The 23,701-nt window shown below is 25.4% G+C and overlaps 1 protein-coding gene across 1 annotated transcript; it reads right to left on the bottom strand.

Moving 5' to 3' along the window:
* Positions 1–9,857: 9,857 nt before the first annotated feature.
* Positions 9,858–12,488, bottom strand: LOC126905935 (skin secretory protein xP2-like). Its single transcript, XM_050686112.1, has 2 exons — positions 12,355–12,488; positions 9,858–12,275 (listed from the first exon to the last, which is right to left on the bottom strand). Exons 1-2 carry the CDS (start codon positions 12,361–12,363, stop codon positions 11,289–11,291), a joined length of 996 nt encoding a protein of 331 aa, XP_050542069.1. The 5' UTR covers positions 12,364–12,488; the 3' UTR covers positions 9,858–11,288.
* Between the last annotated feature and the right edge of the window lie 11,213 nt (positions 12,489–23,701).

The raw sequence follows: 23,701 nt of genomic DNA, 5'->3' as shown, positions 1-23,701 counted from the left end.
TAAAATATATCACATATTTTTGTTATTTTTCTACCAAAACTTTATTTATTATTAGGTAAGCTAATCAAAATTACATTATGTTATCGCCTTAAATACAATCTAATGTTCCTCAAAATTACGTGAACATTATTTGTTATCTAGTTTTTATTGCAAAAGTATAATCAGGTAGTCTGTCTAATTATTAAAAAGTTTAAATAGTATTAATCTTTTTAAATGAGATGTAATATTTATTATTTAATCTAACCGAAAATAAGTGTTTTCTAAATATTATTTTTAATAATTTTGTTTTGGTTGGGTTGGATCCAGTCCTTGATCTTTTGAAATATATTATTTATATATAACTAAATATTGTTTAATATAATTATAGTTTACTATTAATACTTTTATACATCTGATTGGTTGAATTATTTATTTGAACTAATTATATATTTATGATGTTTTACTATTTTTTGGCAGTTATTATTATTTGTTTTTTAAATATGGAAATATGACCCCGTCTTTGTTTAAAAATGCATTTTGAAGTCAACGTGCTAAATATAAATATTTACAGTTATTAAACTGCTAGAAGTATATTATATAAAATCTAAACCTTTTTTAATAGCTCATAGTGATTGAACTTTAATGATTCGTTTATTTATAATTTTGTGTTATGTTTACCATAATGACATTTATTATTATGAAGGATACGAGTTAATGGATGATGTAGGAATGCCTAATATCTCAATTAATCATTGAAGTATTTAGGCTCTAAACAAACTTTTAGCATTTTGCTGTGTTTAGATGTATTTGAGTCGCACACTATATCGTAAGTTTTTTAATATTGCTTGTTATCTTTTTTCTTTGAAATACAAACAGTGGTAATATGAGATAATAAAAAATTGTGAAAACGCTTTTTGGACCATCAGCAGAGATGTATACTACATGTCGCTTCTTGTCCATAAAAGTATATTTTTGCAGCAATATAATCGGGATTACCTCCTAATGTAACTCTTTGAATAAGAAAAATTCATTCGCTATGAATATAGAAGGTTCCTAAACAAACATTTCATAAAAGCCACCATCGCAGTTTTCGAAAATAGTACACCGATCGATGACAGCCTTATGAATGTCGTTTCAAAATACTATGAATTTCCATCGTTTGAAAAATAACTTACAGCAGATGTACTCATTCAACACACTTTAATAGTTTAATAAGGATTTGGTTACACCTTAGTGTTAGATAAAACACGTGAACAGATTTTACTTTATTTTTCCAGCACGTTTGACCGGCTTTTTTTATTCAAATCGTTTTTCATCCCTTTTAATATTATTTTGCATATATATATACACGTATGTCCATAGATTGTAAGTAGAACTCAAAGTTTTAAAGACTGGTGTGTTCAACAATTGTTAACAGTGAAAAATCTGCTAATTTTGAAAACAATTACCGAACCGGCACCGTAATTAATCATAAGACAAATCCGCAATATCTTATATCGCCGTCACCTATGCGTTTTCAAAATAATATACGTTATTGTACTTTGCTGCTGGTTAAAACGGTTTGTTGAAACTGTCAAGCTGATCACATAACATAACGTATGTCATCCTAATTGGATTGTCTGCGCTGTACATAAACAATACTATGTGTATAAGAGTATATAATATCCAACATATACGTCTGGTTGACGTTTATCTATTACATACAATGCGATTTCGCAACGAGACGAGATTTTACAGGACAAAGTCAAATTTATCATGACTTTTAAGTGCTAAAAATCAATCTTTTTAACTTACTCGTCACTAGTGTACGCTTTTGACTTGGATTCTTTCCTTGAAAATTTAATAATAATGGGAGTAAACGTCAGATTACGAATTAATGTGAGGAAGACCGATAGGAATTTAACACAGTAACGCTGTCACATCGTGTTTTTTCCACCCGACTAATAGAAACAAAAACAATAAACAAAAATTAAAGAAATTGAATATTTAAAATGAACAGTTGCTATGAACTCTCGGTTTGGCCTTTTGTCCCTTCCAAGTTTGGTTGCCCGGGAAACGGCTACTGCCGCTATGACCTCGTGTGCAGCATGTATATTGTGCGTGTGAACAAGTGTATACCTGTTGATCGAAAAAAGTTTTTATTTTTATTTTTATAGTCATGTTTGTACCTAAACCAAGTAGGTAATGCAAAAAAAAAATAAAAANTTGTACCTAAACCAAGTAGGTAATGCAAAAAAAAAATAAAAATTGGCTGTTTTAAACGTGAAACGAAAAGTGGTCGGTAACCTCTATTAATCTTACATGGCTTAATAGATTACAGGGATTCCAATGAATATCGCGTCATGCAACTTTCCATCTGTAAGTACAAAGTTGTTCACGCTGTGTCTCAAAGAGGCTTTTACACATTTTTCTATCGGTTAATAAAATAATGCAATACGTTCGACATATATATATATATATATTTGCCCGGAAACCGTAATGTCTTGTTTATCCTTTTTAGACTTGAGATTTTATCAATTCTAAGAGGATTTTTTAGTCAAGTATTGCGAGTGTAGATATATGTTTTCTTTAGTTCTGATGTCTTTACCTTAGTCAGTATTTGACTGCTACATAAAAAAGGGATCCAATGAAAGCTGAGAAAAAATAGTAACAGATAAAAAAAAAATGAAAACAATAAACACATTATGGTAAAATTAAAACTTTCTTAGCTCTGCATCGAAATAAAAAAAAAAATAATTCTCAATTTGACTAAAAATATCAGACACGTTAAAAATGTTTTTGAATCTCTCAAGTGGTATGAAAGCAATATATTCTATTTTACTTTGCTGTGAAATTCANTTTGACTAAAAATATCAGACACGTTAAAAATGTTTTTGAATCTCTCAAGTGGTATGAAAGCAATATATTCTATTTTACTTTGCCGTGAAATTGAAAAGGTAAATGATATATTTTATTATTATGATCGCGATATTTATTCATTACTTTAAGATGCTTTAGTCTTTTTTTTTCTAGACGACCCTTTTACATTGCTGGGACTTAAATAATCTTCAAAACTAAAAATAGGCAAAAAAAAGAAAATTAACAAATATACAAAAATATATAAATGACTAAAAACTTGTTATAGATTCTAGTTTAGTCAATCCTATGGATTTTTAAATTTAACTATGTATAGTATTGACTTGTGAATTTTAGGTATAAACCGTTTGTTTTGTAAAATAATAACTAAAGATTTCCTACGGAATATATTTTAAAATACTGATTGTAGATTATAAAATTAATACTCATTTTTTTACAATCAGGAATTATACAAATAAACAATATATAATAGTTTTCAAATAACCCGATATTATGAAATACATGAATATCTAATTGCAGAAAGAGGAGAACTCGTAATTAAAAATAATGAATCAGAATTAAAACTTGTTTTAATTTTTGATGAAAGACTAAAAACTAAATGTCTTATGATAAATAATACTAAATATTTCAAAATTTACGTCTCAAATTTAATTCAATGACTTGAATATTTTTTATTTAATTTAGAAGATAAAATATTGTTAATATATCTTTAATCAATAAATGTAATTCATGAACTTATCTTTTTTTTTATAGGAAACATTGTATGGTAATTTTTATATTATTATAAAATTAGGAAACATTATAAACATTAATTCTAATTATACACCATGTTATACTAAGTATAAAAATTCTGTGAACTTTTCATTTATTTATATCTTAGAATTAAAAGAGATAATCTAAACATAATAATTACTATTATATATCCTAATATGGATTGACTGCAAAAAGAGTTCATGTCCAGTATTATTATTCATTCTTGAAGTAGAAAATAACATTTAAAACTATTTTTCACGTTTGAATGGTAATACTAACCTGTATTTACTACTGATAAATATAAAGTGATTAAGCTATTTTTTATTAGAATAAATTTGATCTAATTTTTTAGTTAGATGTTCACATAACTCAAAATTGGCATTATAAAATTAGACTAAATATAAAAAAACACCTAAATCATCTTTCATAAACTGCGTTTAAGCTCTTGTTACTTATCGATAAGTATTGTATAAATAAGTAGTAGATATTGTTGATTACTTCCAACAACTTGTTGCCGACATAATATAAGGTTTTTGTGGTTAGAAAAAAATATATATAGTTATATATATATATATATAGTGTTGCCTTTAAGTTTTGATTAAAATATTGTAACATTATACTAATAAAATTGACAAGTTTGTATTTATATTAAAAATGAATGCATATAGAGCATTCAGTTAGTAAAGATATAGGTTTCTATTGTTCACGTTATTTGTAATAATTGACCTGTATTCTTACTATTTGATCACTGTAAAATAAATATTATTTATCACTTATTAGATAGCTTTTACAGACACAACATAATAGGATTAAAATATAAATTATAGATAGATCACCTAATAGACAATAAAAATAATTTCAGTGTTCAACTATAAAAATATTGGATCAGATTTATACCCCATTAAAATAGGATATAAAAATAAACGTTGAAAAAATTAAAAAGCTGCTCTAAAAACTGCTAGGTACTTATTAGCTTATATCATTTCAAAACTTTATCAAGACGGAATTGTATGATAAATTTAATACAATTTTTTTTTTTGATAAATTTAGATTGTGTAAATTTAAAGAGAGATTTGTCTAAATTTGAACATATCACTAAAAACATGTACATTGCATTAAATATAATGAAACACAATTATAGGCTCTTAAATGTGCCAGCTGTGAGCAGATGTTACAACGGATATTGACCGGTTTAACCACTTGATTTGCATCTCCCTGCAATATTTGTTATACTACATACCTATTATATGTATAAAATCTCATAACTCCTTCACTAATTGAAAAAATAATATTATGATATATACAAATAATGATGAATATTAATTCGAATATGATATTAGAATTAATTAATTAGTCTAAGACTAATTAAAAGAAAACATAAATTACTAGACTACATAGTTTTTTTCAAATAAAAATGATTTCTTAGCAATTTGTGTATTTCAAATTATTTTTACTTCCAATTCACGTGGTGTTACTTCTTACCTGAAATCTAAGAAATAAGATACGAAATTACATAATAGTTTTTGGAAATTGTTGCCAATCCACCTATCATAGTTATTACTTTAAATTTCTTTCTTTCATTTTTATTGTCAGTTAAATAAAACTAGTTCCTAAACTACTTGACATCGAAAAAGACAGCTATGCCATAATCATGTGATATTAAAATAAAATACTTAAGTTTCTCTGTAAGGTAATTGACACATATCGCTATATTTCACGTATTAATAAAATCAAATGAATCAAATAAAATGTAACAATTCTAGTTTTAACGTAAATTTATTTTTAATGATTCAAAAAACAGATATAAAATTAATTAATGCAAGTATTTGAATAATATTGAAGTGTATTTATTTGAAATTATTTAGATTAAGTTGTTTAGATGATGAAAGTTTTTAATAATAATATTTTATCTTAAAATTGTACCGTAATTACGCAAATGTATTAAATGCAGTTTAGACCAAATTATCTTTTCTGAATGTTTCAACGGCATTAAAAATTTTTTTCACATACAAAAGTTATACCTACGGATGAAATTAACATTGTTGCATTCAGTTTCTCTTTCAATTCTGCGTATTGTACAATCTGTTATTCATTAATTAACCAAGTAATGGCAGTATTTACTTTATATAAAAACTCTCGTTTGAAAAATAGTTGGTATGCTACCATAAAAAAAAGGATAATGCATATACCTATCAATCTTATAAAACCTGTCTGACCTGCATTACTCACCGTTGGTTATTTGAAATAATATAATAAATAATCACAATCAATATGATTTTTATACATGAAGAGTTCTATTGATGTTTTTAGTATTAAAAATAATTTTCAATAAATATTATACATGAATATTAATACATGTTCAAGTTAATGTTTTAATTAACCGGAAAAATGTGATGGTTCATAATAATTTGTTGTTTTATAATACCTATACTACAATAATGACAAAAAGCACGAAAAATAATCAGTTATATTGTTGCTCGTTTACTTTATAATAGTAATTTACTTAATATTTCAATGAAATTACATGTTTATGGTATACAGTAACAATAAAACAAAATCAAAATAAATAATTTGAAAGTTTTGTATTAATTTTACAATATGGAATTACACTTACATAAAAGGTATCTGATACGTTTCTTCAATTTACAAGTATTATAATATTTTAGCTACGATGTGAAACTGAAAAGGTATTAATTTTACCATGATGTGTTTATTTATTTTTTTTTAACTTTGTTGTTAACATTTACGATTTCAGATTTTATTATTTAAACTTTTTTATTTTAACTCAATCTTTGAAAATTTTCCGGAAATATTGACACTTTTATTTAATCTTAAATTAAAGCTTATGTAATATACTATACTATGAAAAAAAATGTTGATATATAGTGAACATGGTTATCATATTTTAAAATATGCTATTCTTGTGTTAAAATTTTAGGTTTTGTATTTGAATTTATTTTAATATATATTATAGTGGAGTAGAGTGATTTTCATGAATATTATATAATACTAATTGACATAAAACATAAAGTTAAACTTATTTCAATTTGTTTTTTCTTTTGAATTCAAAAAATTAATTTTAACATTTGAATAAGTTTAAATTGCCAATTTTATTCTAATTCTTTTTGAGTTAGTATTTTGCTTTTGGATAATCCACCTATAACTTAAAATTAAACACTATCTATAGATTTGCATCGAAGCGTTTTTTATGATAGTAATTTTAATCATTGTCAGATATCATCTATACTAGTCCCAAGTATGCCACGCTCACACTGTGCTAGGTTTTTTTTTAAATTAAAACTCTTTTTTTTAATTATTCATAATATATTAATAATATAAATTATTATATTATATATTTATAAATATAATTTATAAATATATTAATATAGTTTGTTATTATAAATAATCCCCTCAATATATAATAATTAAATAACAAACTCTACCTCCACAGAAATGAACAATACTATTGTTTTATGAAAAAAATTGTATCAAATGCAGATTTTTATTAATTAATTTATTAATAATTATAATGTATTTTAAAGACAGCTGATCAGCTATATGCATAAAACTATGCCACGCTAACAATGTGCCGCGATCCCACTGTGCTACCGTTTTTTATATATATTCACAATTGAAAATAAAACCTTAGTAAATTTCAATAGTAAATTTCAATTTGATTTATTTAAAGTACTTTCTATAAATATGTAACGTAAATTTTCAGGCCTATGTTTTTTTGTATGCTTGGCTAATAAAGTAAAAATAAGAACGCAATTATTTCCTAACATTCATAAAAATTCAATATTTTAATTATAGATACTGAATGTTTAAATTTAGATACTGTACTACTAAGTAATCAAACTTGAACTTGAATTTTGTTAATTTTGCTATGCATTAAGATGATATTGACTTAACTAGAATAAATAGGGTCAAGGAATTTTGTGTCGTCTCCTTCCTCATATCGAGTATTTATTATTAACCGTAAATAAGCAGTTTTAGTTTAGAGTTATATTAGCAAAATTTAAAAAAAAATTTTTTTTTAGTACAAAATTATAATAACATTTGAAACACATTTTTAATTATAAAAAATCTGTTATAAACATTATTTTTATCTTGAAAATGCATCATACAGTAGGTTACTAAGGTGGATATCACACAGATTTTTTAGAATATTTTCTTAACAACTATGTACAAAGATATTTGAGTAATAATTTTCAAATACTTTTTAAAGTAGCGAACACTATTAAAATAATTTTTTTAGCAGTATTTTAAATACTTTTTTTGTTATTCGATACTGTTTGAACAAATATTTTTTCAATCTCTTCAATTTTAAATTAGTTTTTATTTTAAATTAGCGGTCATAGATAAAATTTAAAAAAATTATTTAACTTAATTTGTAATCTTAAAAGTATTTCTTCATAAATTAAAATATAATTTTCATAATTTGGAGAGGACTACGCAACCCCTAGATTGCGGCAATGCCATTGAGACTGGTTTTTTTCATAAAACCTAAATAAGGGATTAAAAAACCCAGCACAGGTGGTTCGCGGCAAAGTGATGACGTGGCATAGTTGGATCAAGTATAATGATATCTGACAGTGATTAAAATCACTATCAAAAATAAACGCTTCGATGCAAATCTTTAGATAGTGTTTAATTTTAAAAAAATTGGTGTTTTATTCCAAAAGCTACTTGATCTGCTAGTTCCTTATTAATATCTTGATTAAAATAAAGTATGTCGAATGAAAGAGGGATTATTAAAAAATATTATTTCTCATAAACAAATTGTGTTGATCCATACACTTTTCAATAAGTTATAGCATTTTAAAGTAAAAAATGTAAAATATAAAATCGAGAATTTTCACACAAAAATAGCATTCGGTAGCCATTTTAACCGTAAAGACAAAATAAAGTCCGAAATTTTTTTGTTTTCATAATAAAGTATATTACATTATCTTTAATTTAAGATATACATAAAAGTGTCAGACCTTTCGGAACATTTTCAAAAGTTAAGTTGAAAAAGTTAATTTTTTCTAAAAAAGTTGTCATTTAAAATCTCCCCTGTGGGCAGGTAAAGGGTTAAATTTATAAAAAAAAATATACCAAATGATAGGTAAAGACATCAAGCATCTATAAAAAAAAAATTGTATTGATATGTTCATTTTTGAAAACGTTAAAAAAAATTAAAAATATTTCGAAAATTAGCGATTTTTAAATTTGTAATTTTTTGGAGGTTTCCCCCATTTACGGGGAATGAGGGAAATTTTTTCAATTTTTGAGGGTAATGTTTTCGACTCCATACGATTTGTGATCTTTTGACGTATCGTTGAAAGAAATCCGTTCGGTGAGAGCTGAGAAAAAGTGGTAACAGAAAAAAAAAAAAAAAAACACACATCATAGTAAAACCAATACCTTCTCAGCTTCGCATCGAAGCTAATATTTGTTCACAAAAATTTTGTGATAAAATCTGTAAAATTTATTTTATTGTAAAAATTAATCGACGACTACTAACGTATCTATCACAAGCTAGTTTTATAACTAATTGATTTTCAACCGACTGATTCTTAATATATTTTTGTAATTTTAACAAACGAAAATTTCATATGTACATAATCATACCTGTGTTTGTGTACAAGTTACAGAGAGTAAAATGCTCTCAATTTGATGTTTTAAAATGCAATTAACAAATTTTTGAATTAAACAAATTATTTTAAAATCCAATAAGTTTTTCTTTGTATTTGAAGATTATTTAAAATATTTTATAGTCAACTTCTGTCAACTTATTGTTAAATGATAGTTAATAAGATAATTAAATTTTTTTTTGGACGACCAGTACGGTTATTAAGAACTGTTTTAAAAGATACATCAGTATTTAGAAGTTAATAGTAAGTTTAAATTTAAAATCTTAGTTAAACATGATTTTTCGTATAAATTACATTGTGTATTAAATTATTTTTAATGTTTCGAATCAATTAAAGTTATTTTTTAGGGACAAGGAATTTTTAAGTCCAGATAGTGTAATAAATGTATTAATAACTAAATGTCGAAATATAAACGTAACTATAAAAACATATTTTAGAATGTCAATTTGGTTTACTTCTATCCAAAAAATATTTTTTGTAACAATGTTTATAATTTTATATTTATATTTATTATTTTTTTTGGGCTAAATCTTCTGAATAATATTTCAGAAGAGTAAATAAAAGTATAAACTCCAATTGTGTTTTAAATATTCTGCATTTTTAATGAGAAAGAATCATATTTAAACTATAGAGAAATATAAAATTTGTATTTATTTTAAATAAAATATTTTACATATCAAACAAAGATATCATAGTTATTCAACATTTAACAAATTCAATAAAAATGTTAGAAAAATATTATGAACAACAATAAATTATAGAGAGAGGCATTAACCCATTATCATATTCTCGTCCATAAGCAAATGACAAAATTTCATAACAAAGTGGTATAAATGTAATATTCCAATGGATAATTAAAAATTATTATATTTAATAGGCTTATAAATTAAATGAATATATCAGTATTTACAGCTTAAATCGTCAACCCAAATAATTAGATCAATAGCCTTTTAAAAATTATTTTGCCCTTATAATATTAATAGCTTAGGATAAACCTTAAAATGCATTTGATTATCTTCGAAAGGGGTTTTAAAAATTGTTTTATACCAAGTAAGCGGCAAACGCCCACTATTCCCTAAATTTATAATACAACATAGAATATTAAAACTCTAAATAAGGAAATACGGTTATTTATACCGCATTTTTATTTTTGTATTTACAAGAGACAAGTTTATAATATATAAAGATTATAATATGTAAATTTTATTTCAATTTCTATTAGGAGAAATATAGTTATTACATAATTAAAGTATTCATATTTTCTGTTGAGTGTATAATCTATCATATTTTGGAATAATTATTACAATATTATCCTAAATGTCAAATAACTGGTAATATGCCCTGTCCTATTTTGGTACAACTGTTATTTCATCTTATTATAACCTACATAATACATGGTCATGTTTTAGAAACCAAAACATATAAATGTTAATCTTGGTTTTTTTAGCAATACGAATATCACTAAATCACTTAAAAAAAAAATGAACTAATATTGAAATTAAATAATATATATATATATATATATATATATATCTTATTAATACCCCTGCTTAGTTACAAAAAAAAATTAAATTTAAAAAAATAAATTATTTTATAGAACATTAAAATTTTCTAATTAAATTATTAAACTAACAAATTATAGTTATACTAAATGACCAAATCTAAAGAATAATGTTTTTAGTAATCATGGAAAAGGGTAAATATTTTTTTATGATTTTATGACAAATTATAATAGATTATTTAAACAATCATTTTAGTTTTTATACATTTTTTTAAAAACACAAATCGTATGACTACTACTTTTATTGTATTAAAGTAGTTATAAGTTTCTCAAGCGACTAGATAAAAATAGAGTAGGTTATTGTAAACTAAAAAAAATTTGATTTTTTTTTTTTAACACATTTATTTGAATTAACATTGCATACCCTATGATATTATGGTATGAGTTATTTAACATTTATGATGACAAAAATCAAAAAGATCTTAATGAGTAACTATAAACATTATGTACACAGTACAGAAATCACAATTTTGTGAAATATGTGGTACTAAAGTTACTTTTTACTTCTTGTGCCAGCCGTGTTTGCTGTACGAAGACAATCCTCCGAGTCCACTGTATCCCAATGATCCGTAAGTTGATGGAGCCCATGAGCTGTAACCGCCGTGGAGGGCTGATGCTCCATATCCAGCACTGAGAGCGGATAGTCCGTATCCCGAGTTATAGGAACTGTGTCCAAGAGAAGCTGATGACCAGGTGGCTGGAGCGGCGATAGCAACTGAATGCACAGCTGGAACGGCGTATGGTTGAGCAATTGGTACTGGGATTTGTTTGACGTGTGGAACTGGGATGGGTTGTTGAACTGGGACTGGAATGTTACGGACGACGGGAACTGGGTAAGGAGAAGCTACTGGGTGAGCGACTGGCCTATCTACTGCGTATGGTACTGGTCTTTCGACTGGTACTGGGTATGGTTGTGGTACACGCACGGCGTATGGCCTGTCTACTGCGTATGGGACTGGAGATGGTACTGGAACGGCTACATTGTGTTCTACTGGTACTGGGTATGGGGCAGAGACGGGTTGTGCGTGGCGGTTAATGACATGCACTTCTCTGGAGATTTGGTAAGCTGGTCCGGCGGTAGGTGCTGGAGCAATGGCAGCACTGGCGTAAGCTGGTGCGTAAGCTGCGGAAGATAATCCCAAACCTGATGAATATCCAGACAATCCAGAGGCCAAACCCAATCCGGAACCGTATCTGAGACTGGAAGACAAACCAAGTCCAGAGCCCCATGTGGAGCTCAAACCGAGACCAGAGCCCCAAGTGGAGCCCAAGCCGAGACCAGAGCTGTATCCTAATCCTGAGCTGTAGCCCAATCCGGAGGCCAAACCTAGTCCAGAACTGTATCCCAAACCAGAGCCATAAGTGTAATCTGCTGATCCGAAACCTGAATCGAGTTCACCAATACTTCTTTTTCCAGCTTTTTGTGTTTTGCTGTTAGCGTCGGCCCCAACGAGGGCTACGATAGCCAAAGCGACAATGGCGACTGTCTGTGAAATAAATAATATTTTATTATTAATTTTTTAATATATATATTTTTTTCGTTAAGTTAAAATATTTAGTACTTACGAATTTCATGTTGATATTTTAATGGCACAATATCGAATGGTGACAATTTAGAATTGCAATCTACTTTATATACTCAAGTATAAATGATAATAATCGAGGGCAAATACAAAAATAAGGCGGGAATCCAGTTAATGGTTGTCTCTTAAGCATTATGAAAAAATTATATGGTATTGTGCAAGGTTGACTTGACACAATCTGGAACTTGAATTTAACATTCGCCAATGATCGTCTTCAGGTCACACAACTGATCACCGTATTATAATTATATAATAGAAACAACTAGTTAATACGTTGGATAAAATAAAAATGTTACCATTATTTTTATGCATTATAAAAATAAAATATGACATACTGAATGATGTAAATAGGTAAATTATAAAATTTTATTTTATTATTGAATTTTATTAATAATAAATAAATATAATTTTTCAAAAATAATTTATAACGTAAGCTTTTTTAGCTAAATCTATTGAATATATATAAAAATATATTTTTACCGAATTAAAATTAATTAAAAAATAACTTAACTTCATAAAAATACTGAATTTATCTGAAATATTTATTAACAAAATGATATCATTGGCTGTAAAAATTATGAAATCTAAACACATCTAACACATCTAAACTGACAGTATGTGTTTAGCGTTGATAATGGTAACATTGTTTCCGAAATACGTATCCGCGACTTTTCATTAATTTTTTGTGGCTTTGAGTTTAATATTTTTAATATTTTTTAGTTTTTTAAATTAATAATATTTTTAATTTTACTTATACATATTAGTTTTCAGAATAATATTTTCAATATCTATTATTCATAAGAAATTATTTTATGAATAGAAAAATAATTATATTTTAAATATTTTAAGTGAACTAATTGTTAAAAGTTGAAAAAATAAGCCAATTTTTTTTTATTTATAACTTTTTTTTAAATGTCTACATCAGTATAATTTTTAAAATATGTTATTAGTATTGATGGGTAACTTTATTTTTACATATCGATATTTTAACGATATTAATATTATCATACGATATCGTAATTAAAAAACACAAAAATTTTTAATAGGCAATTAAGAAGACAAACAAAAAACATTTTTATTTCCTTAAAGATCTTGAAACCAAACACTTAGTTTTTTTTTAACTTGAAATAATTGCATTTATTATTTGATTATGAAATAATTAGGTATATTTTCTTTAATAATAACAAGAATAATAAATAAATAGATAAATAAACAAATAACATTTATAAATAAAAAGCATGACTAAGAGTGTGTTTTCTATCATTGGTGGCGTGGCGTGAAGCAGTGGATCATTCAGTCGCCGCTATAGCGCTGACGTTTAGCTGGGCTGATTGCTGTTAGTTCCCTAATGAGTGACCATACGGGAAATTAAAAAGTGACACACAACTTGCCTTCTTATTGGCTCTCAGTCATAATGAAATTGTGTCATATCATTAACCGGTGTAAAAGTCCTGTCAAATATTTGTAAGCCGACCCTAAATAATTGGATTAGAAGCTAAAGAGATGATTATGATGACTAGGATTGCATTTTAAAATCTCATTCGATTACTCTATTCGAAAACCATAATTATACCGTAGATATTATTAAAAAAATTATGCTCAATTAGTTTTAATGTTTTTAATCATTTTGAGTATAAAAATAATAGAAGTACACTTTCCAAAATTGACATTTTATTTTGACCAAACTCAAATCAGTTTCCAATAATTGTCATGAACATCAATTAAATTTTATCGATTGTAAAATTAACATATAAGTAAGAGAAAATTATCTATAAATTATGAAATATGTAATTTACACGGAACTTAATTACATATTTTGAATCTTGTATGTTTAATAGAATGAAAAATACTAGAAAGCTTTTCCATAGTATTCGTTGTGCTAATATAAGAATAAATATTGTATTTACACGTTTGTGAACATAAACGGAGCTAGTAGGAAGTCGGTAACTGTACCGATAGGTTATGCCATTAAAATCATTTCAAGTCAGTTTATTGGCGTCTCCAAAAAAGTGATAAGAAATGAACGGAAAAAGATCCTGTTTTTCTTTTTTTTACTACCTAAAATAAAAAAAAATTATTGGCTGAATATTGTTTTTATTCTCCCGTGTTTATGATTTTTTTTTGGTTTTCTATGTCACGTATGTGATAATGTGATTTTGCTAGGGATTAATTGCGTTATCATACATAATGATTCATGTAGCATTATAAATTGCAATTATCTAACTTTTTTTCAGTACACAAAAGCCACGGAGAAAACGTTTATCGTATGCAACACTTGTATTTTAACTTATTCAACTGCGCATAACTGTATTTTTAAAGCGATAAAACTGAACGCTAGATTATATAAGAATTGTATAAACAAGATAAGGGATGTACGTGTATTGGTTACAGTAGTGCATTAAGAAAAAAAGTTACGTATAAAATGGGCTTTTTAAGATAATGAAGAATATTAGGTTATTATGTTTTTAAACGGTCCAAGAAAAAATAAAATTGAGTTTCTATTGACTCTTTGATACGATGATAACTTTTTTGTTATCGTTAATTTAACTTTTTCTTGGCTTATTATTAGACGACTCGTATCTACATAAAGAGTATTATGCAATGAGGAACGTTTATTTTTTGGCATTTTACAAGAGAAAACACACACAAACCTAGTTCTTATTCAAGGTGCAATATAATTTAATGTTTATTGCTAGTAAGGTGATATTCTGAGTTTCAACCATACCGCAAAGGACAAACAAAAGCACCGCAATAGTATATCTTAATGCTCTATGACGCACCATTCTGTTATAAAGGTTGAGTTAGTATATAAGCTGAAACAACAAAACGTGTTTGTTTAAGTTAAGTGTGTATATATATAGATTAATTTTTGGCACATCCGGCTTTTAAGTATTATTCTACACTTATAGCTATAGAACTTTAATGAAAACTGCCGCTATCAAAATGATGTAAAAATGTCCTTTCCGTCACGTGAAATTAATATATTGTTATAAATTGAACTTTTTTTAAAACTATATTGCAAAACGCGTGTTTTTCACATAATATTGTATCTTGTGGTTGTGTAATGTCATCTTTGTTCCACACTAACCGTCTACTGCTTATACAGTTGGGCAAAGCAGCCAAAGCCGGTTAAATGTCATCCGGTCATGTTTCAGCGTCATCGTTGGCCCAGTTTCTAAAATACAACATTTTCAGACACAATCACACATTGGCAGGTAGAGGTAGAAGAATTTATGCAGTAAAAGCAATTTTCAACTTGAATCGGCAAAGTAAAAAATAAATTTATACACCAGTATGTGATATGTTGAAATACCAATGTTATACAACTGTTTGCGGTCCATCTGCTTTTTTATGAATATCCATAATAAATAAATATATTGGCATTTTATTAGTATGTTATTATATTTACGAGATAACTATGACAATATTGTTTTTTTCCATTAAACAAACTATTAGGTAATAACTAATTCAATAAATTAATTTATTTTGCTGAAATAATGCCATTATATAAAAACATGTTACAGTAAGGTCAAAAAGATTCCTTAAATAAAACAGTTCTATAAAATATTTAAAACCTGAAGGTTTGCTTTTAAAATATAGACTTTTAATTTAAATAAAAAGAATAAAATCAGATCAAATGTCACGCACTCCCTGGTCAGATCGTACTTTAATATTCCTTAGATATTTTTTAACCCAATAATTGTTTTTATATTATTATGATATCTAAAATGAAGTTTTTCATGTAAACAATAATTATTTTATATATATATATATATATACTTTTTTTCTTCTTAACTTAAATATAAGTAATAAATAGTTTATTGTTAACTAAGTTTGAAATATATTTATAACTATATTCATAAAACTATAAATAATTGATTACATATTAAAAGAATAAACATAAGGTTATTTAATTATTAATAAGTTTTTATATGAGAATTTCATTCTATTTCAGTTTGTACTTTAAAGATGTTCAATGTTGATTAATTATAAGGATGAAGAAAATTGCAGTGATTAAAAAACAAATCATTCACTTCTCGTCTTAATTATTAAGTCTCAATATGAAATACTAGTTTGTAAAAAAATATAACTTGGGTTGGGTTATGATATAAAAGTATATGTCATAACCTCCCAATTTTTTTCTATATCACTGTACTAAAATAGTTTTGGAAACACGAAATAAACAAGATATTACTTAAATTAAAAAATTTGCAACATAAAGTTTAATATTTAGCTAATTAATTTTTGAAAAAAATTTGTAACTTACCTCTAGGACCTTAAAAAAATAATATGCAAATGCTAAAAATTATGAGTACTGATTTTAAATAAAAATTAATTTCTACGATTGTTTTTTTTTTTTTTTTTTGTACCTTAAAGATAATGATTTTGAGCTTTTTCGAGACATTGATCTTATGAATAATATTATAGATAAATAATCGCAGATAACTTTTGTAAAATACCACAGTGGTACATTTACAATGAATAATTTCATTTAACAGTTTGGTCTTCTATTATTTCAAATCCTGTCCAATAAATTTCTAATGAGATTTGATGAAACTCAATCTATTTAACGCAATTGACAGTTTATTAATTTTTAAATAATAGATAAATTATAAATAATTTAATAAATAAAGTTGAACTAAATGTTTCTCTAAATTAGAATACGTTTTTATTTTATGTTTAAAGTTATTTTATTTTAATTATAAAAAAAGTTTTTCAAATACTATCAGTTGACATTTTTAAAGCCGGTCTTAATATAAGAAACTTGATACATAAGTATACCATTTAAATTTAGTTAAATTAATGAATTTTATTTTCATAAAATTGACTTAATTAAACTTCAAAAAAAAATTAGGTAAACACTTATCAAATATCTCTTACTGTTAACCTTAAGCAACTAAAATAGTACAAATAATAGTTAGCAGAACTTCATTTAAAGTTATGTACTTAATCCAAAAATTAAAATTTGTTATAAATTCATATTTAAAAATAAAACATTGTATAGCTAGTGAAAATTATCATTGTTTGCATTTAAGGTTTAGAACTTTAAAAACGATTACCTATAAGTTTATCTATAAACAATATCAAATTTCATTATAATATTAACGAAATTTATAATAAATAGAACCAAATTTATTAATAAACATTTATTAAAGTAGCAAATAATTTTATTCATTAAAATGTTGTGGCGAAATTTTACTGGATCTTAAGTGTAATTGTAACAATTTAAATTTTTACTGTTTTAATTTATGACGAATAAACACACAAAATGAACTGAAATTTGACTCTTTAGTTGGCATACATTTTCATCAACAAAACTTCTGTAAAACTAAATGTGACGTTTACGACTTTTAGCATTTATAAATTAATATTTACTTCTGACATTTTTATAGCGTAATTAATATTAAGATATTATATGGTTTGTTTTCATTCTAAAATGAAAAAATTGTTATTTATTGTCCATAAAAAAAAACATCCTAAAAAGGTTTCATTAACATGCCATAAGTTGGAGTTATAAAAGAGAATTATCCACTTTCCTTATAAAAACAATAAAAATATATAATTTTGTAGTTATGTATCCCAGAAATATTATACTTTAACCGTTTAAAATATGTAACTCATAAGAGAAAATAATATTATTTGTACCATTTATCACTAAAATTTGACTCATATAAACCTAAATTTAATCCTTTTAGACCCTTGGTACACTATTGAATACTTATCATTATTACTTATTTTCGATGCGAACCTGAGAAAGTATTAATTTTACCATGATGTGTTTATTTTTTTTTTGTGCGTCTGTCACTACTTTTTCTCAGCTCACACTGGACCGATTTTTCTCAACGATACGTCAAAAGTTCACAAATCGTATCTAGTTGAAGAAATTACCCTTGAAAATTGAAAATATTTCCCTCAATCTTTGTAAATGGAACAAATTCCCCAAAAAATTACGATTTTTAAAATCCGTAAATCTTGACATATATTTCTTAAAAATTCTATAACTATTTGAAAAATGAACAAATAAACATCACTTTTTTTATGCTGAAACCTAAAGTAATTTCCTTTTATTTGATATAGTATTTGTGATAATCTAACCCTTTACCTACCCACAAAGGGGATTAAAATATCAACTTTTTTAACATAAATTTCGATAATGTTTCTGAAATACTGCAATCTCTAAACATATGTCAAATTAAAGCTTATGTTACGTAATTTAAATAAAGTAATAAAAATTGTCCAGACGATTCATCTTCTACGTATAAACGACTGCCGTAGTTAAAAACATGCTATTTTTGTGATCAAATTTTATTTTTGTTTTTTTAATCTTAAAATACCTTATAAGAGTTTGTCATATTAATCGGTTATTATAACGACTTATTTTCTATGTGCAAATGACAGTCGAAGTAGAACACAAAATAGAAGTTAATTTTGCTTTCGTAATAATCCACAAATTTCTTAACATTAAACACTATCTACAGATATGCAACGTAGCGTTCCTTATGATAATGATTTTAATCACTGTCATATATCATCTATACTTGTCCCAACTATGTCACGTCCATACTGTGCCACGCCACGAACCCACTGTGCTACCGTTTTTTATTTACAACCGTAATTTTTTAAGTTAGAACAGTGCTTTTAACATGAAATTCTAAATTACGTAGATAACAAAATTAAAGTCAAATTTTTGATACAAGGAAAAATTTGAATTAAATTGATTTTAAGTACCGCTTGAGTTTTTCTTAAGAAGATATTAAATAAAAACCGATTTTTTTTTTGTTTATTTAGTAAATAACAAACACATTTCATGTTAATATTATAATTCAGCTTAATAAAAATAAAATATTATACGATTTTGCTATTGGTGAAAATTAAAATAGAGCCAAATATTTCAACATGTTTATAAGCAAGTTTTGTAAATCAAAAATAATTGGTATTATTTTGCGTGTAGAGTATTTATTTATTTTAAGACTATAAATTCACAATGTCACATACGTTTTTCTAGTCTTTCCTTTTTTTAATTTTTTTCACGTTTTTTCTTTTATTAATTAGTACTCTATTTGTATAATACCCGAATTTATACGATGTTTGTTTACTACATAGAATCATTTGTATAATGAGGATTCAAATGTTACACAATTATTAGAAAAAAAAAGTAAAAAAATGTTATAAGGGGTGAGGCTGAGGTAACGTACGTTATAATATCTAATGAAGATACTCTTAAAATTAATAATTTTTGTTTGTTAGTATTTTGGTGTTGTAAATAATTATATGACTGACAAAATGTTTAATTACCTAATTGATTGATCACTCCTATTGTTAATAAATGAAAAGAACCCTACGAACATACGTGTCTTACACTGTTTTAATTTTAACATCATACAGAGATACATTATTTCCATGAACTATTGAATGTAAGAACGTTAAATAATTTTAATAGGATTGATTAATAATAAAATCAGAATATTTTATGAACAAAGTAACTTATGGTATTTATTGATGGTATTACTCAATTTAGTCAGTTTATAATAATTTTTTCATAAGAATGTACAGAATAAAGTTTTAAATATTTTTATCAACCATCATCAATATCAATGTTCGTAAAACCGATTATTATTTGAAATAGTTTTTCTCTTAATAATGATTAAGGTTTGTTTTAAAAAATATCATCGGAGGATAATTTATATAGTAAATTCTTGATAAATATTTCCATATTATTGAGCAATATCTAGTTTTATCTGTATAATTAACACAAAAAAATTGTACTCTATTATTATTCATTTTTCCGGAAGCTTAAGATTATATTACTTTTTAGATTATTAATAATTTATGCATCATATTTTATTAAATATAAACAAAAAATTAATTAGAAAGTCCAACAATAAATTAGTGGTAGAATTTTTTGATCGAAATATGCGGAATTTTAATTTATCAGAAATCACGATAAATACTAAGAAATATGGAAGTGTAAAAAATCAAAATTTATGAGGCAGTCTGTCGCAGAAACTTGGCATAGTGATAGTCTTAAGCGGTTTTTGCGGTAGCTGTGGCAGTTGATTAATGAACATTGTAATAGAGTCGTCGAAATAAGTCGTATCAAATACACGTACTTTGAGATCTTAGTGCCAGACCAGTTCTATATTGCATAAAACTATTATAAACACTTCGTTATGAGAAATCGAATTAAATTCCTTCATAACAACAGCGAAGACAAGATAAAATATGTTTTATGATTTTGCAAACATCACAATAACGATGATAAATAGTTCATTAGCGCAACGTACCAAAAAGGATAATAAGATTGAATGTTTCCAGTAAGCTTCGTCGAGTTTACAATAATCAGAGTAGCTTTTGTGTCTCAAATATAGAAATTTACGTACAGGGTATGAGTGTACATTCTTCGAACTCAATTAAGAGGTACATTTAAAAATAAATTACTAGTTATGTATTCAATTAATTGTGGTTCGAGAAGAATCCGTTTTTAAGAAAAACTACAACGGCTTAATTTGTTTTTAAAAATGTATCATCAATTAATTTAATTTATTTCGACAACTGCTTTCAAAGTTCAAAATTAAGAACTCAGTTTGTTGTCATTTGGGGAGTAACTGAATCAACTTGTCTCTCTTTTTCTATATAGTTACAAATAGCAAATATCATATCTTATTTCTCACACGATTATACATGAAAATATACCCAACTCAAAATTTAATTGAAATAAAAGTATTTTATGAACTTTGATGGCATGAATAATGTAATTCTCGATGGATCAACGAAAGAGAAATGATTTTATACTTCATTGATAATATACACGTTCATTCAATTTTCATATAATGCGAAACCTGTTTATTTTAATGTGATTTTTATTGCAAAAATATAATGAACCGAACGCACGTGACAACGATCGGCACTGAAATTTATTTACACAAAGATAACGAAAGCAAATGCTTTTTACTTTTCAAAGCGGCTTTTTCAAAAATAAGAGATTACTGTCTTTTTGGGATCAACCTTCGTTTCTTAAAGTATTTAGAGTCCAATGTCAAATTATTCGTAGTATGATATACTTAAGTAAATTCCATTAATGATAACAGATGACATTGATTTTGCATTTTACAATTCATACAGGAATAAATTTCATAAATATTTAGTAGTTAATGAAATAAATGTAAAACAACCCAACTTTTAGTATTTTAATGTTATATTTACTCATTTTAACATTATTTGAACATCATGAATTAAATAATCAGTTTTTTACATAAATATACGACCCACATAATATTAAAATGAACGATTCATAGTTTATTTAAGTCAATTTTTAAAAGTTGATCTTGAAACTATAATTAAACCAGTGACTTCATTTTCTATACTAAGGTAAAATAAAAAATAGAGTGATGTTTATTCAATTATACATTTTACTCTTGACCCTGCATATTTATGAAAGGTACTATTGTACGCATTTTGAGATGTAGTTATTAAAACCAGTTGTTTTACTTTTTACCTAAAATTTTTTTTATTTCAGTATTTGCTAAATTAATTTTCATAGAATACCTAGTTTTTTGTCACATTGAAGATATTTAACGAGTTTCTTTACTAAAATAGTTTACTAATATAATATTATTTAAAACAATTTACTTCGCCACGAAATATTTAGAAATCTTGTTGTGACATTCATTTCTATAATGAATATATTAACTTATCGAAAAATATGCAAGGCTATTATTTAACTTAATTTTATCAATGAAACAATATACTTTAAACTAGTGGTCTAGTTTTATTATTATTTTACGATAGTACTATATTAATATTTTAATGTATTGTAATTATATTTAACATGTCATTGGAGTTAATTTAAAATGTAGGATTCTATTTCTTATTCTTAATTTATGACAAATTCTAAATTCCTGATAGATTTACAAAATATATTAATTATATATTGCTACTCGATGAACAATATGGCGAATTTGAAACTATGAAAATAATTAGTATTTATGTTACAGAAATTATTATTATTTTTTATCATAAGTTAAATCTATTTTCACAAAATATAAACATAAAATAATTAATTCCTTTTTTGTGTTACAAACAATCTATTAATGTAATAGAGACTTATTATAAGCCCTTATCCAAAACTTTAATGTACTTTAATTTAATTGTCTTGATAGGTCATTCTAAGAAATAATCTGATAGTATTTAATGCGACCTCACACAAGTTTTATAATAACTATTAATTAAGATTAATTGTAAAACTTTAAACATTTAACCCTTTCTTCGTCTTTAAAATTATATTTTCATTACACAACTGATAATTAAGACTAATATGATATTTGTTTCAAAATTAATAATACATATAATATGATTAAAACTAGAAATTCAGTTTCAAGTGGAATCGATTAATATTAAACAAAAAACCCTGTAAATATAGAACTCGGTATAGTAGGGATCTGATATAGTGACTTCTAAAAAAACTTTTAGTGATATTAAGTTGCAAAAAATAATCAAAGTCACCCGTTTTCAACGATATTAAATTTTAATGATAAATTCATTAATACAAAAATTTAGGATACATTTTTTAAATTTTAGTGTAATGTCTTCAATGAATTTTTTGACGTATTTATCAGTAATATAGATCCAATGAAATCTGAGAAATTTTATGGACAAACGCAAAAAATTTTATCACACATTGTGGTAAAATCAATAGCTGTTCAGCTTTGCATTGATGTCTATTTTTTTGTTCTTAAAATTAATGTAAATAATATGATACATCAAAGAGGCTTTATATGTTTTAAATATAATTAAATAAATTCTGACACTATGTTTAATACAGATGTAAAACAGTATATTTAAAAATTTATATTATAATGTCATTTTGAAAATGAACTGAAAGTAAGTAACCTAATATACTTTGGATATTCTATGCCTTCAGGCTTCTAAAAACAATTTTTTATAATATCTTCAAGGTTACTCATATTTCACAGCTGTTTAACCGTTTCATGTATTATTTTTAATTGACAAATGAATCTACTGGTAACAATAAATCAATACTTTAACAATTTTGTTTATATGATCTAATCTGAAAAATGTTCCATCTGTCTAAATAATTCAAAGAGTACAAAATAAATACTTTAAGTATACTACTTTGAAAACTAAAAACGTATGAGTTGACAATTTTCTACTTAATTATTAAATTATTGAATTTTAGCTAATGAGTTTACTTTTTACTGAATTCTTAAAGTGTATGTAATTCAAAATTATTGAGATAATTATTTTACCATTCACTAAAACTCAATTAAACATAACGCAAGATATACCTTGTGAATATTAACTAAAGTAAA

The sequence above is a fragment of the Daktulosphaira vitifoliae genome, unplaced genomic scaffold (assembly GCF_025091365.1).
Source record: "Daktulosphaira vitifoliae isolate Bord-2020 unplaced genomic scaffold, ASM2509136v1 Scaffold_4, whole genome shotgun sequence".
Lineage (NCBI taxonomy): Eukaryota > Metazoa > Arthropoda > Insecta > Hemiptera > Phylloxeridae > Daktulosphaira > Daktulosphaira vitifoliae.
Note: the sequence above shows the minus strand (reverse complement) of the source record. Positions and strands in the feature narration are given on the sequence as shown.